This window comes from Ursus maritimus, unplaced genomic scaffold (genome assembly GCF_017311325.1).
Source record: "Ursus maritimus isolate PB19 unplaced genomic scaffold, ASM1731132v1 scaffold_6, whole genome shotgun sequence".
In the NCBI taxonomy this organism is placed as follows: domain Eukaryota; kingdom Metazoa; phylum Chordata; class Mammalia; order Carnivora; family Ursidae; genus Ursus; species Ursus maritimus.
This window is the reverse complement of record NW_024426774.1, coordinates 62,989,825-63,004,256: the sequence shown is the minus strand read 5'-3', so window position 1 is coordinate 63,004,256 and position 14,432 is coordinate 62,989,825. Positions and strand designations below refer to the sequence as shown.

The following is a 14,432-nucleotide window of genomic DNA, read 5'->3' as shown; positions in this document are numbered from 1 at the left end:
TAAAGAATACTTATAACTCAATAAAAAGACCACCTAATTTTAAAATTGGTGAAGGATTTGAATAGAAGTCTATACAAAGAAAATCTAAGTAGCCAGTAAGTACATGAAAATATGGTCAGCATCATTAGCCAGCCACTAGGGAAATGCAAATCAAAACCACAATGAGATATTATTCGCATCTACTAGGATGGGTATAGTCAAACAGATTGGTAACAAGTGTTGGTGAGGATATGGAGAACCCTCATATAGTATTTATGGAAATGTAAAATGGTACATCTCCCTTGGGAAATAATCTGGCAATTCCTCAAGAGGTTAAATACGTAAGTGCCAAACGATCCAGCAATTCTACTCCAAGGTAAATAGCAGAGAGAAATGAAACCTTCTTATGTCCATGCAAAAATTTCATAGGAACATTCATAGCCGCAGCATTATTCATAATGGCCCCAAAATGGAAATAATCAAAATGTATGGCCACTGATGAATGAATAAACAAAATGTGGTTTCACTGCATACAGTGGAATATTATTCAGCCATTTAAAAAATGAAGTATTGGGGCACCTGGATGGCTCAGTTGGTTGGGTGTCTGACTCTTGGTTTCTGCTTGGGTTGTCATCTCATGGGTCATAGGATCGAACCTCCCCTTCCCCCCCAAAAATCAGGCTCCTCACTCAGCAGAGAGTGTGCTTGAAAGATTCTCTCGCTCTGCCCCTCCACCCACTCTCAGGCACTCTCTCTCCATCTAAGAATAAATAAATCTTTAAAACAAAGTGAAGTATAGGGTGCCTGGGTGGCTCAGTTGGTTAAGCGACTGCCTTTGGCTCAGGTCTTGATCCTGGATTCGCAGGATAGCTCCCGCATCAGGCTCCCTGCGCAGTGGGGAGTCTGCTTCTCCCTCTGCCTGCTGCTCCCACTGCTCATACTCTCTCTGTCAAATAAATAAACAAAATCTTTTTAAAAAACTGAAGTACTGTTATGTGTTACAACATGGATGTAACTTAGAAACATAGTAAGTGGGGATGCCTAGGTGGCTCAGCCAGTTAAGTGTCTGCCTTTGGCTCAGGTCATGACCCCAGGGTCCTGGGATGGAGTCCTGCATTGGGTTCCTTGCTCGGTAGGCAGCCTGCTTCTCCCTCTACTCCTTACCCCTGCTTGTGCTCTCTCTCTCTCTGGCAAATAAATAAACAAAATCTTAAAAAAAAAATTTCCATACCTTTAAAAAAAAAAGAAACATAATAAGTGAAAGAAGGCAGTCACAAAAGACCATGTCACTGATTCTATTTTATGAAATGCTCACAATAGGCAAATCCATAGAGACAGAAAGCCTCTAGGTTAGTGGTTGCCTGGGGCTATGAAGGTTGGGGAGAAATGGGAAGTTACTGCTAATGGGCCTCAGGTTTCTTTTGGGGGTGATGAAAATGTCCTAAAATTGATTGTGGTGATGGCTGCAAAACTGTGAATTGTACATTCTAAATGGGTAAATTGTATAGTATGTAAATTATGTATTAATAAAGCTGTCTTTATAGATATTACATAGGTGGTATTATCAGTCTTATTCCCCAGCTTCCGCAGAGTACAAAAAGAGGTTATTGAAGGCTTGAAACAGATCAGCAAAACTTGTCAAAGAAACCAAAATTCATAAAAGAGTACTGTGAAGCCAAACCAACTCAGTGACTCCTGAAGATACTGAGGAAGATATTCTGTCCCACAAAGGCTGCTTCAGAAACACTATCATGGTCCAGTGCTGAATATACACATATACACGCACACTAATGCCCTGCCTGCCCTGTCCTTCATATGCAAAAGGGATAAAGAGGTAACTCAATATTTCTACCCATTAAACACTTTTGTCAGAAGTCTGAGTTCATGAATAGCATATTTATCTATTCAGATAGACTCATTTTGTTAAATTTGAAAACCAAAAAAAAAAAGCATGTATATTTGTACTATCAGTCCTAACTTTGAAAAATTATGAGGTTTGTTTTTTTTTTTAACCACAAGAAATACTTGAGAAATTCTGGATGGGTTTCTATTACTATTCAACACAGATGTTGTGATGACGGCCTACAATAAAATGGGTTTACCCTGACAGATGGAATGATGAGGTGCAGAGATAAGGCTGGAGCTGGCATAGTAGGCAGAGGGAATGAGATGCTCAGAGCCAGTCACACTGTGTAGACTCAAGCAAAGTCCCACCAATCTATCTGAAATCAGTATTAAGATTTTATGTGTAAAGTGTAAGTTTGGGGTCTTGAAATTTTGTTTAATCTGGAGTTAAGAATATGCTACCAGTACTTCTCAAGACCTAACAGGAATTGGCATTCCACCTAATAATGTAAGTTCTGAGTGATCCCTGTGAAAGGAAGGGGAGTGTTCTCTAAATAAACTGAAGTGGGCCCAAGACAGACAAGAGGAGCTGTGAAAGCTCTAGTTCTAGTCCATTAATGGGGATCTAGTCCATTAATGGGGACCAGAATTTTTGAGATTGCCCACAGTGGCATATTCTTTTGCATATCTATCTCAATGATAGTAAGTCTTTATTCTTTAATGGGGATATAATTTTTACAGGGGACCAAGAGAAGGCAGTAGAGAACAGAGGTTAAAAACATGGGTTCTCTATGAATAATGGTAAGCATCAATGGAATAAAATACTTGAGTCTGCAGATGACATATATCACTTTTAATTAGGTTCCACTGGTGAACACCGGTCACATGGCCCCACCTATGTAGGGACTAGCAGTGTACCAAAGAGAGCACACATACTCACAAAGCTTAAGGCAAGGAGTAGATGGCCCACTCTGCTAACCGGCCCCCCAATTGTATCAGCAGGCAGAGAAGTGAAGCCAAGGAAACACTGCTAAGGTTCTACAGCTAACCTATTTACAATGGAAGCTGATTGAATCAGTGAGAAAAACAAACAGGTGTGCAGTACCTCCAGATAGTCTCATACATGCACACTTCCATTTATATGCTTATTCAAACAACTTGGATTTATGTGTTTATTCAAACACCACATCCTCCTGCCTTCTTTGTTCCCTCTGTTGATTCTACTCAGTGTCTCCAGCAGGGGTCCTAGGCCACCCACCACATCGTCCCAAGTCCTGCCTTGGTGACTGCCCTGATTTGAACTTTCTTCCAGGTGTGTGCAATTTACATTACACAAAGAACCAGGTGGTTACTTTTCATTATATCTCATGATCTCAGCTGGGGTTAACTGACCTATGTAATTTTTTCCTGTTCATGCACTTTGAGTACTGTTTTTGGTGCAAGCTTATTACTTTTATAAATCATGATTGATTTTACCTCTTACTAATTTACTCTTCAGTATTTTACGTGTAAAATTTCTCCAGATACATACAAGATTGATAACACATATGGCGTTTGGGGATTGGAACTGGCTGGCTGTGGAAAGAGATTTTTGAGTTTTAAAATGTTAAGCCATGTGAATGTTTACCTAATATGAATGAATAACTGATTAAAAACACTTGAAAACAATAAATAAAAAGGATTAGGAGGAGCAGTGATTCTACTGGAGGGGAGAAGGGTGGACAAGGTGGCTGAGGAAGAGAAAGGGGAAGAGCAGAGCTAGCTGCCACAGAGAGTACAACTCCAGGCAGAGAGGTGTTTGGGGAAAAAAAAAAAAACACATTTTTAGAAGCATCTGCAGAATGACGTGTAACGTAACCACCTTCCTCCAACTTCCACCCAGAAAAATTCATTAATACAAAAAAAAACAACAAAAAACCAAACATCTTTATGATTCAGCCTCTGCCTGTCACTTGGCCTTACCTTTGATGCTAAACTCACATTTCACTCTTTGCTTCATACACAGTGAGTTATTTTAGCTACTCAAATGTACTCTGTCACCTCCCTGTAACTGCACTTTCACTTTCTCCTTGCTAATTCTTCCTCCTCCCCCTTCAAGATTCACCTTCAATTACAAGCTGTAGGGTGCGATAAATATGCCTTTTGTGCTCCTTTGGCACCCCATTCACATTTCTCCTACAGTGATTTTCCCAGCACCGCATCTGTGTTTATCTTACTCCCTATCAGAATTTGTTTCTACTGTGCCCTGTACAGAGTAGGTGCTCAATAAAAGCTTGTTAAACTGAAAAGTCAACAGTAGTCTCAGAGGTTACTCTGAGTATTAAGTACAGCATTTGAAAAACACAATAGTATATAGTCTCCTAAAGCATTGTATATAATACACATGGTAACAAGTATAAAGTGAATGGTACATAGTAGTCAAATTCAATAAATGTGGCCCCCCAAAAACCTTAATACAAAGATTTAAGAATTGATTTACCCAGAAGGTATGATATTTAGGAATCTAGTTGTTACAACACACGACACAGGTTCAAGAAGAACTAACTACAAGAGATCCAGGGTGACTGATAATGAAATATTTAAAATAGATTATGGAAAATTTGGAAGGCAGGGGCTAATATTGTTGCTTTGAATTCTTTAAGAAAGTCCGTTTAGTGCATAGCAGGTGTCTGTTCTGAGGTATTTATTCAAAGAATGTTAAGTCATTGAAAAATGGAAGAGAGATTCTCTCCTTTAAAAAATCAGAATCAGGGGTGCCTGGGTGGCTCAGTCGTTAAGTGTCTGCCTTCAACTCAGGGCCTGATCCCAGGTTCCTGGGATCGAGCCCCACATCGGGCTCCCTGCTCCGCTGGGAGCCTGCTTCTTTCTCTCCCACTCCCCCTGCTTGTGTTCCCTCTCTCGCTGGCTGTGTCTCTCTCTGTTAAATACATACATACATACATACATACATTGAAAAAAAAAGAGAGAGAGAGAGAGAATGCCAGAGGTGGAAAGAGCCTTAGAGATCATCTAGTCTAGGGATCAACAAACTATTTAGCCTGTTTCTGTACAGTCTTTCGGCTATTTTTTTTTTTTTTTTTTTTTTTTTTTTTTACATTTTTAAAGGGTTTGTAAACACACACCAATATGTGACAGATAGTATGCAGCACACAAAGCCTAAAATATTTACTGTCTGGTCCCTTACAGAAAAATTTGATCCTTGACCTAGGCCAGTCTTCTCATTTTGTGGCAAAAATATTAAGTAACTTGTTCAGGATCAGTCATTCAGTAAGGTCAGGAAGAAGACCTGTAATCAATGGCAGATTTTTCGGCTTTTTGTACAAACTAGGGTCAAAAAATTTTAAAGTACACGTAAAAAATGTAGATATATAAAGTAAGCATTAGCAATTTCATTTACTCTAAAAATCCGTTTTTAAAAAGTGATTTTATCTTTTTAAGATTTATTCGTCAGAGAGAAAGAGACAGCCAGCTAGCACAAGCAGCGGAGCGGCAGGCCCCCAGCTGAGCAAGGACCCCAATGTGGGACTTGATCCCAGGATCCTGGGATCATGACCTGAGCCGAAGGCGGGCACTTAACCGACTGAGCCACCCAGGGGTCCCTAAAAAGTTATTTTAGACTTGAATTATGGCCAACGGACCCATGGAAAAGTATGGGCTTGGAGAGAAATACAAAATCCACCTAGTCTCGAATTAGGTGACTCTGAGAAAGTTACCTTTTTTGAGCTTCTGTTTTAACTATGAAATGAGATAATAGCACCTTTACTGCAGGTTTAAAAAGCGTTTATCACGTAACCAGCGTTCAGTAAACCGTTTCCCTTCCCTTCCTACCCAGAGTCACATTGGCCATGTATTTAGGCAATAAATTGGATTGGAAAACGTACGCATCCACTGTCAACTCATACCTGAAGTGAAATGTTTCCCACTTCAGAGTCCAGGAGTCCCCGCAAATAAAGGGGTTGAAAGTCAGGTGGACTGACTCATCTGGAGAAAGGAGCCGGAACAGGGTAAAAGGGAGGACAGAGAAGCAGAGGACACGAGGCTGAGACAGTGTGGGAAGGGGAAGGGTGCCAGAAGACAGACTCCAAACCCGGAAAGAGAAATCTGACATGTAGGTTTGGGGTAAAGAGGGGTAAACGAGACCTGCGTTGCCGGATTCCTAGCCTGAGAGACGAATGTACTTAGGGCAGCCTGGACAGGACGACTTGTGAAAGGACATAGAACGCACGCTATTCCTTACCTGCTGCCTAAGTCCACGGCCACGGCTCGGAACCTCGCGCCACCCCATAGTGCTCGCACCTGCAACTGGGTGAGGGCCCGATCCCGCCCTGGCAGACGAAGGGGACCATCGCAAAGCGGCCGAAGCCGCAGGCATGAGCAGCAACGCCTGCAGGCCGCCATGACACCCGGCACGCGATCACCCCAGGCTGCACCCTGATTGGCTCCCTGTAGGGCGGAGCCTGATGCAGTTTCGTTTCCGTGGTGCCGGGGGGCGGGGGAACGCCGGGGAAGCGGATACCTTGGTCGCTTTCTACGAAGACAAGAGAGGGTCAAACCTATCTGAACGCAATTGTGACAACCTAGCTTTTCTATTTAAGTCTGTGCCAGTGAAAGTCAATCGGAAAGTTAATGCCTTTTGTGTATGTGTGTGCTATCGTAATTTAAAAGAAAATCCTAGAATAATGCAAATGTTGAAAAAGTAGGGTAAATATAGTAATGATGAAAGTCACCAGACAACACATTAACATTTGGCTTCTGTGAACTGAGAATTAGAGAAGATTTTGTGTAGTGGACCATGGAAAGAGATCTCTCTCTCTCCCCTTTTGTGCCTTGGTTTTTATTTTATAAATTTCACACAAATATTACTGCAAAGGTTTATGTTAATTTATTTCTAGTAAGTAAATTTAACTTTTTATTGACCTATATCATCGTTTTAGATCTTTGACATCATTTGTTATTCATCTTCATTTCCATTGTTAATATTTAGCAATTCATTTCTCTGCCCCTTTTGATCAAGTGTTGTTATTTTTTAAACCAACTCTTATCAAAGGCAAAATGCCAGCTACTATTTAAAATAAATGTTTTGGAAAATGAAGAAAAATAGTTTTTGGAATTTGAATTTGATAAATTTTCAGGGAGTAAATAAATCTCTCCCACCCCTCTTAATCCTGTTAGAACATCTTCATATGGTTCCTTAAATGAATCAATGATAATTTTTTTTTTTGTTATGAGGGTCATATTTCTCCTCTGAAGTCATAACCTCCTTCTTCCGGAGAAATCCAAACAACAAAATCCAACATACACTCAAACATGGTTTTAAGAACTAAAAATGTTGAGCTTCAAACAGGCAAATGATTTAGTGGCAAAGCAGCTCCCTGACACCTTGGTTTCCATGAGATATTAATACTGATTTGGAATTTCCATGTCAATAGAAGGAATTACTACTAACACTTCTAGGGATATTTAGTGTTAAAGAAGTTTTTGCCTCTTCCTTTACATTTGACTTTACCTCCTGTTGCTACAGTGTTTTCTAGACCAATCTAGTGAAACCTGCCCTAATGACAAATCTATAATCTACTTGCCATAATACAACATGATTTTGGATTTATAAAATAAGAATAGTAAATCACCTTTTGCTAAAGCACTTAAGAACTACTTAATCATTTCATTCAGGTGGTGTCGCCGAATAGTTTGGAGTATGAACTTGAAATTAGTCTTGAGTGGTCCCAGTCTTAGCTCTGCTGTTTACTAGTTGTCTGACCCTATCTCTCTAAGGCTCAGTTTCCTCATTTATAGAAATGGATACTAATATGAATCTCATAGGGTTTTTGTAAAGATTAAATGCGACAGAGGATGTAAGATGTTTATCACAGTCCCTGCCAACATTGTCAGCACTCGATAAATGGCAGATTCAGCTTTGACTAGCCTTTTCTTAATTTTCCCTCTAGTTTCCTCTTTGAAATACTGAACAACCCTCTTTGCTGTAGAGCCCCATGAATCTGTTAAGGTTTCATCCATCTGGAAATACTGGAAAGCAGTGTTTACACATTAAGCCCACCTGTTTCCTCACACCAACCCCAAATAATTAATATGGTAGTAATTATTTCATAAATTTAAAGGCAATGTGGGTATTGAAATTTGTTATTAAGTAGTCATAAAGGTGATCCAGACTGTGTTTATATTATGTGTGGTGTCCCTCTTGATTGGATGGGGGCCCCCAGATGTGGGGCAATGATCGCTGGTGGAAGCCAGAGATGGGGGGGGGGTGATAAAAGGATTCACCCAAGGCAAAACATAGGAGGTAAAAGTTTACTGAATACACTGCAACAGAGGAGACAGTAGGACAGCAAAGAGACTGTCTGCAAGGAAGCAGTGGGTGCGGGCTGTTTTTAAAGGGGGGAGGTGAGGTGTGCAACTTATGGAATTTTCCCTTTTTTGGTAAATGTGCCTGGTTGTAAGTAGCCCATTGGTTAGTTAGGGTCTATGGCTATTTTGGGTGGGTTGCCTGATCAGCCTGTCTGTATTCAGCCAGGGGATTGCTCCAGGCCCTTTCTACATTCATTCCATTGCTCACCCCGTTTGCCTAAAAGCAGGCAAAAAGCAGGAGTTAAGCATTTTAAGATTAACACAGAAACAGAAGTATAAAGAGTTAAAACTCTTGTGGTTGTGAGATAGGGAAACTGAAGGACTCCATAAAAACATGGTTTTTGCTTTTTTCCCTGCTTCTATTCTTGCTAGGACCTGCACCTCCACTTTACACATGCCTCAGAATGCGAACAGTGTATGTCCCCCTTGTAAGGAGCAAAGAGTTAATGATTTTTTTTTAGAATAGATAACAGCTAAGGAAAGACCAGATGAGAATGAGTGGACAAAGCTATCATATGCATATTCCAGACCACCAGCACTAGACTTTTTGAGGCCAAGACCCCCTGACTCCAAGGAAGCCTGCTGGCTTGCATTTGATTTTCATCCTGCTTGAAGCCAAGCTGGTCCTGGAGACCCTCTCTGGGTCCCTGGACCCAGCCTGCCAGCATCAATTGTATTCACAGAAGCTGTGATCCATTGAGGTGCAATCTGAGATGTCACATTCTAGAAATATAGTTCTGCCAGTTATAGTTTGACAGTCAAAATATAATTTAAAAGGAAATTCTTTACCTATAACTTCTGAAGGACATTAAAGATGATCTAATTTAAATCCACCAGCAATATTTCTCAGATCTCCTTTTTTCTTCAAACTCCAATGAATGTGCATCAAAGTAGTTAATACCACTGCCAGCTCTGAGTAGCAATTTCATTTAAGTAAAACATCATAGCATTAAATTACTGTTAATTAAAATTTAATTTGGCTTATAAAGTATATACAATTATTTTAGTATTATGACTGTGTAAGAGGTACAAGATTAAAGAGTTTGTGTCTTGTTATATATTTGTACAAAAATTTTCAGTGGCCACCAAGGGTGTCTACGAAAACTTTTTCTCTTGACGGAATGTAGCTGGAGGGAACTTTCTAAGTTGCAAACCTAATTGTGTCTCCATTCTGATTAATTTTCTTCAGTCACTTCCTAATCTTTGCTTTGCATTGACTACAAACAGTCCCTATTTAGCCTCATCAATTTGTATTACCTATTTTCTTCCCTTCCTCTCATTTTATAATCCAAGGAAACTAAGCTACTCATTCCTCTCTAATATACAACCCTCTCTCCTGCCTCTGTGTCTTTGTATGTATGATTCTGTGTGCCTGATATATATTCTCTCCAATATGTCAGTCTGGCACAAACAGCCTTCAGATCTTAATACTGGAAGCCTTCGGTATTAGCCTCTCTGACTTCCCCATGCTGAACTGTGGGTACAATCTATGTCCATCTTCCACTTTATTAACTAATTCATACGGTTATTTCATCCATGGAAATGAATGTGGGAGTAGGTACTGTGTAGTGGCTAAAAGTGCCGGGTCTGGCACCAGATTGTCTAGGTTCAAATCTCACTTGTCACCTCCTAAATATGTGACTCTTGATAAATTGCTTACCCTTTCTATGTCTCAGTTTCCTTACTTGCAAAGTGGAAATGATAAAAATACCTACCTCTTAGAGTTGTTAGGCAGATTTAAGTGCAATCTTATTTTTATGGAACTTAGCATAGTTCCTGGCCCATGGAATACCTGCTTTATGACAGGCACTATGCTAGGGTGAGGGGACTTAGGGGTGTCAAGACAGTCATAGGGCATAATAATTCCTGCTTTATGGAGCTTGAAGTTTAGTATGAGAGATGGATAGAAACACAACCAAACAAATAAAAGGAAAAATTAGAGTGTGATTAATAGTAAGAAGGAAATAAACTAGGTGAGAAGATAGGGAATAATGGGATGGAAGAAAATACGGTGGCCAGGAAAAACCTTTCTGTGGAAACGTTTAAGGTGCCCTGAAGGATGAAAAAGAGACAGGTTCTGAAACATGGGGGCCAGGTGGGAGCAGTGCCTTGTGGGCGGAGGGTTGCCCCTGAGTTAGGAGAGAGTTTGGCTTCTGTGAGGACTTGGTAAAGCCAGTATGGCTAGAGAGTAGTAAGTAGGAATGTGGCAAAGATGAGGTAGGAAGTGCCATGACCTAGTCTATCTTTTAAGATGGTCCCTCTGGCTGTTGAGTCTTGGATGGATTAGAGGATGATAAGAGAGAGGTGTTGAAATCAGGAATAATGTGGTGGCAAGGGTGACAAGGAGAAAGGAAGGAGAGATTTGGAATATATTTTAGTGTTGGAATTAATAGGACTTGTCGATGAATTGGATACTGGGAGGTGTGAATTAAGACTATTAACAGGCTTAGATGGGTCACACAGAGTGTGCCCTCTGTTCCTTGCTTCCCTTTGCACTGCTCTGATCTCTCTTCCAGCAGTAGACCACTGTAACTTGTTAGGTGAAGCTTGTTACCCTAGAGGTGGGAAGTGAGGTGCATGCTGTTCTCTGCTGTTCTTCTTCTTTTTTTTTTTTTTAAAGATTTTATTTATTTATGTGACAGAGAGACAGCGAGAGAGGGAACACAGCAGGGGAATGGGAGAGGAAGAAGCAGGCTCCCAGCGGAGGAGCCCGATGTGGGACTCGATCCCGGAACACCGGGATCACGCCCTGAGCCGAAGGCAGACGCTTAACGACTGAGCCACCCAGGCGCCCCTGTTCTCTGCTGTTCTGACTAACTCTCAGTCTTAGGAAGGTACTGTGTCCCTGGATTCTCAGTGCTCCTGCCCCTCTCTTAGCTGTAATTCTGGGCCAGGAGTAAAGGGTTATGTTCTGCTCCTTCTTCTACCTGCAGTGGGTTTTCACAGTGCCTTAGGAGTAAGGGTATTTGTCACATTCTCACAGCACATAAAGCTTTGATTCCTGTGGAGACACAGGAATCCCTTAGGGCTTTTGCCTTCCCCACAGTGGCTGCTGTGTGCCTTCCCCAGGCCTGCACCTTTCTCAGGAGTCTTCCTTTTACCCTAGTCTTTTTTGTGAGCACTCAGTGAAGTCCAAGGAGAAGAGCCTGTGAGGTGTTGCAAATTCCTGTGTCTGCAGCTTCCAGGGGTTCTGTTTACTCTCGTAAGTCCACACTCAGCCCTTAGTGATTGGTTAAAACATCTAGGTGAATTCTTCTTCCCCCTCCCCCTCCCCCTCCCCTTCCCCCTCCCCCCTCCTTCCCTCCTCCTTCTCCTCCTCCTCCTTCTTCTTCTCCTACAGACTCCACACCCAGTATGGAGCCCAGTGTGGGGCTTGAACTCACGACCCCGAGATCAAGACCTGATCTGAAATCAAGAATCAGATGCTTAACTGTCTGAGCCACCCAGGCAACCCTAGTTGAACTCTTCTTACCCTTGTCTGTTGGTGACTATACTGGATGAGCAAGAGCTCATGTCCATTTCTCTTTGAAGGCTCTTATCTTTCCTTAGATTTCAGATTCACTGGTTTTCCTGTCACTTTTAGCTCTCTGATGGGTTCCAGAAAAGTTGTGAATTTTCAGACTGTCTGGCTTTGTTGTTATTGTTACTGTTATGAGGGTGGGGTGCTCTTTCCAGATTTCTGCATCCTAAGCAAAAGCCGGTCTCACATGCTTTTGAAGACCCCTCCTCTCTCTTACTTAGACTAGAGAAGTGAAAAAAAGGATATAAACTGTTTTGTCACTATTTTTTTTTTTTAGCTTGATCCTGCCTCCATAATTTTTATGGTTCTTCCAGGATTGGAACACAAGAACAGGGAATAGAAGAGGGATGGAAGAATTCAAATTCTGGAGCCAGTGGAGTTTTTATTTCACTGACACTAGTTGGTTTCCATATCTACCATTACTGCAGACATCCAAAAGCTGGTGATGCTATGGGGTGGATGTGGAGATTGTCTGGTGATCTCTGCTGGGACCACCAAAACCACACAGTTCCCTGATGTAGGTACTGTCTGGGTGACCTTTTGTGACCTTTCCAGCTTCTACTCCCGGTGGTCTCTTGCATAGCTTCTTACTGCTGAGATCCCCTTGTCTTGGCTCTTAGCCTTCTAGGGTGAAATACCATCAAAATGGCTTTCTTGACTTCTTTTTGCCCACACACATCCACAAACAAGTAGAATTGAAGCCTATCTTAAACACTGATTTCCTTTCTTGCCCTGTCATTGCAGGTGGATTCAGTAAGCCTCTACCTTCCAAATTCTCTTACTGGGAAGCAGGCGCTGGTGTCTATATTGTTAAATGTCCCTTTATGGCCACTTTGTAGTAGCAGAATAGACCCTCATCCAAAATTTGGTTTGGATGTCAAGACTGATGTTTCTTTCTCTCTCTCTCTCTGTCTCTGTCTCTCTCTCTCTCTCTCACACACGCATCCCAAATAGGTATTTTTGTTTGTTTAAATAATTACTTACACTGGTGCCAGAGGAGAGAGCACTCAAACTTTATCAGCTTGCCCAGCTATAGGGCATAAGGGGAAGAGAGAGTGATGAGGGTCAGAAGTTATCAGCAATTAAACATCAAAAAATTGATTCAGATTCTTTATTTATAGTCCTCCAGCTCTAGGGAACATAAGTCAAACCTTCCTGAAAACTCTCTTACTGTGTTTGCTCCTATTTCATGGTAATAGTACAGGGCTATTCTATAGCTTAATAAATGCCAATGTTTTCCTCATTCTCTATCAGTGGTTCTCTTGGGCTCCAGTTGCTTGGCTTGATTGAGGGTGGGACAGACAAGGAAGGTCTCCCTCCCTAAGTCTCCCTCCACGGAGCAGGGAGGAAAGATATCACATCATTCCTAACTAAACTGGAATTCTCTGTCTCAGTGACTTTTCAATTTCATTTCCAAGTTTCTAGTATTCTCTCTTTTGACTGGAATGGAAGATGGGAGCTGATAATTATGGACTCATTCTATTTAAGTGATATATCTTCTTCAATGTTGGCATAATTATCACTCATAATTTTTCAGTTTTGGAGTCTTAACCCAAATTCTGATGCTGTAGGAAAAGTCCCCATTCAACATCAAGGAAACTTCTCTTGACTGTAACAGGAGAGAAGGTAAGGGTAGGAGCAGATGCAGGCGAGTTTTAAAGTTTGTCTCAGGGAGAATTAGATTTGTTTGACTTCAATCTGTAATGAAGTCTGAGGTAAGGCCAGCAGCTGAGAGTCAGGGCAGAATGGGAAGAGAAGGTATGTGAGGGTTAGGAAGGAACTTATTTTGAAGATTATAAAAGTGAATCTACTCAAGAAGCCTAATGGTATTGCCTGACATTGATGAATTGCTGTGTGCTCTTTGAGACTTGTGATCATGAATTTCAGGGGAAACTAGTCCATTCAGTTGGGTAGCAAATTTTACCTGTTTGGTGCAGGAATGGAGAAAGAGAGGGGTAGGATTCACTTAGGCTTGGGATTTTCTAGGTGCTATAGACTTAATTGTGTCCCCAAAATTCTAATATTGAAGCCCTAACCCCCAGTGTGACTATGTTTGGAGTAAGGAAGTAACTAAGGTAAATCAGGTCCTGAGGGTGGGGCCCTGATAGGATTAGTGTCCTTGTAAGAAGAAATATCAGAGTGTTCCCCACACCCTAATATGTGAGGACAGAGTAAGAAGGTGGTAATCTGCAAGACAGGAAGAGTGCTCTTGCCAGGAAGCAACACCAAACTCAACCCTCTCATCGCCAGATATTGTCCTCCATCACTGGCTCTCTGCGTTTTGATGGGACCCTCGACATGGACCTCACAGAGTTCCAGACCAGCCTGGTGCCCTACCCTTGCATCCACTTTCCCCTGGTGACCTACTCCCCCATCATCTCAGCCAAGAAGGTCTACCATGAGCAGCTGTTGGTGGCAGAGATCACTAACTTTAAACCCTCCAACCAGATGGCAGAGATCACTAACTTTGAACCCTCCAACCAGATGGCAGAGATCACTAGCTTTGAACCCTTCAACCAGATGGTCAACCGTGACCCTCGCCATGGCAAATACATGGCCTGCTACATGCTCTACCGTGGAGAAGTGGTGCCCAAGGATGTGAATGCCGCCATTGCCACTCTCAAGACCAAGGGCACCATCCAGTTTGTGGACTGGTGTCCCATAGGTTTCAAGGTTGGCATTAACTACCAACACCCTGCAGTGATGCCTGTGGGAGACCTGGCCA

General features: G+C 41.8%; 1 protein-coding gene and 1 long non-coding RNA gene across 3 annotated transcripts in view; one reads left to right on the top strand and one right to left on the bottom strand.

Moving 5' to 3' along the window:
- The window catches only part of PNPT1 (polyribonucleotide nucleotidyltransferase 1), a 44,851-nt gene extending 38,579 nt beyond the window's left edge, over positions 1-6,272 (bottom strand). Inside the window, exon 1 of one of the 2 annotated variants that reach the window (XM_008699884.2) lies at positions 6,062-6,272. In XM_008699884.2, coding sequence (XP_008698106.2) covers positions 6,062-6,222 — 161 coding nt within the window. In that variant the 5' untranslated portion in view covers positions 6,223-6,272. The remainder of the gene's footprint in view (positions 1-6,061) is intronic. The other variant, XM_040623463.1, reaches the window with a different exon arrangement.
- The window catches only part of LOC103671279, a 94,189-nt gene that overhangs the window by 32,536 nt on the left and 47,221 nt on the right, over positions 1-14,432 (top strand). The gene's annotated exons all lie outside the window — the stretch shown is intronic.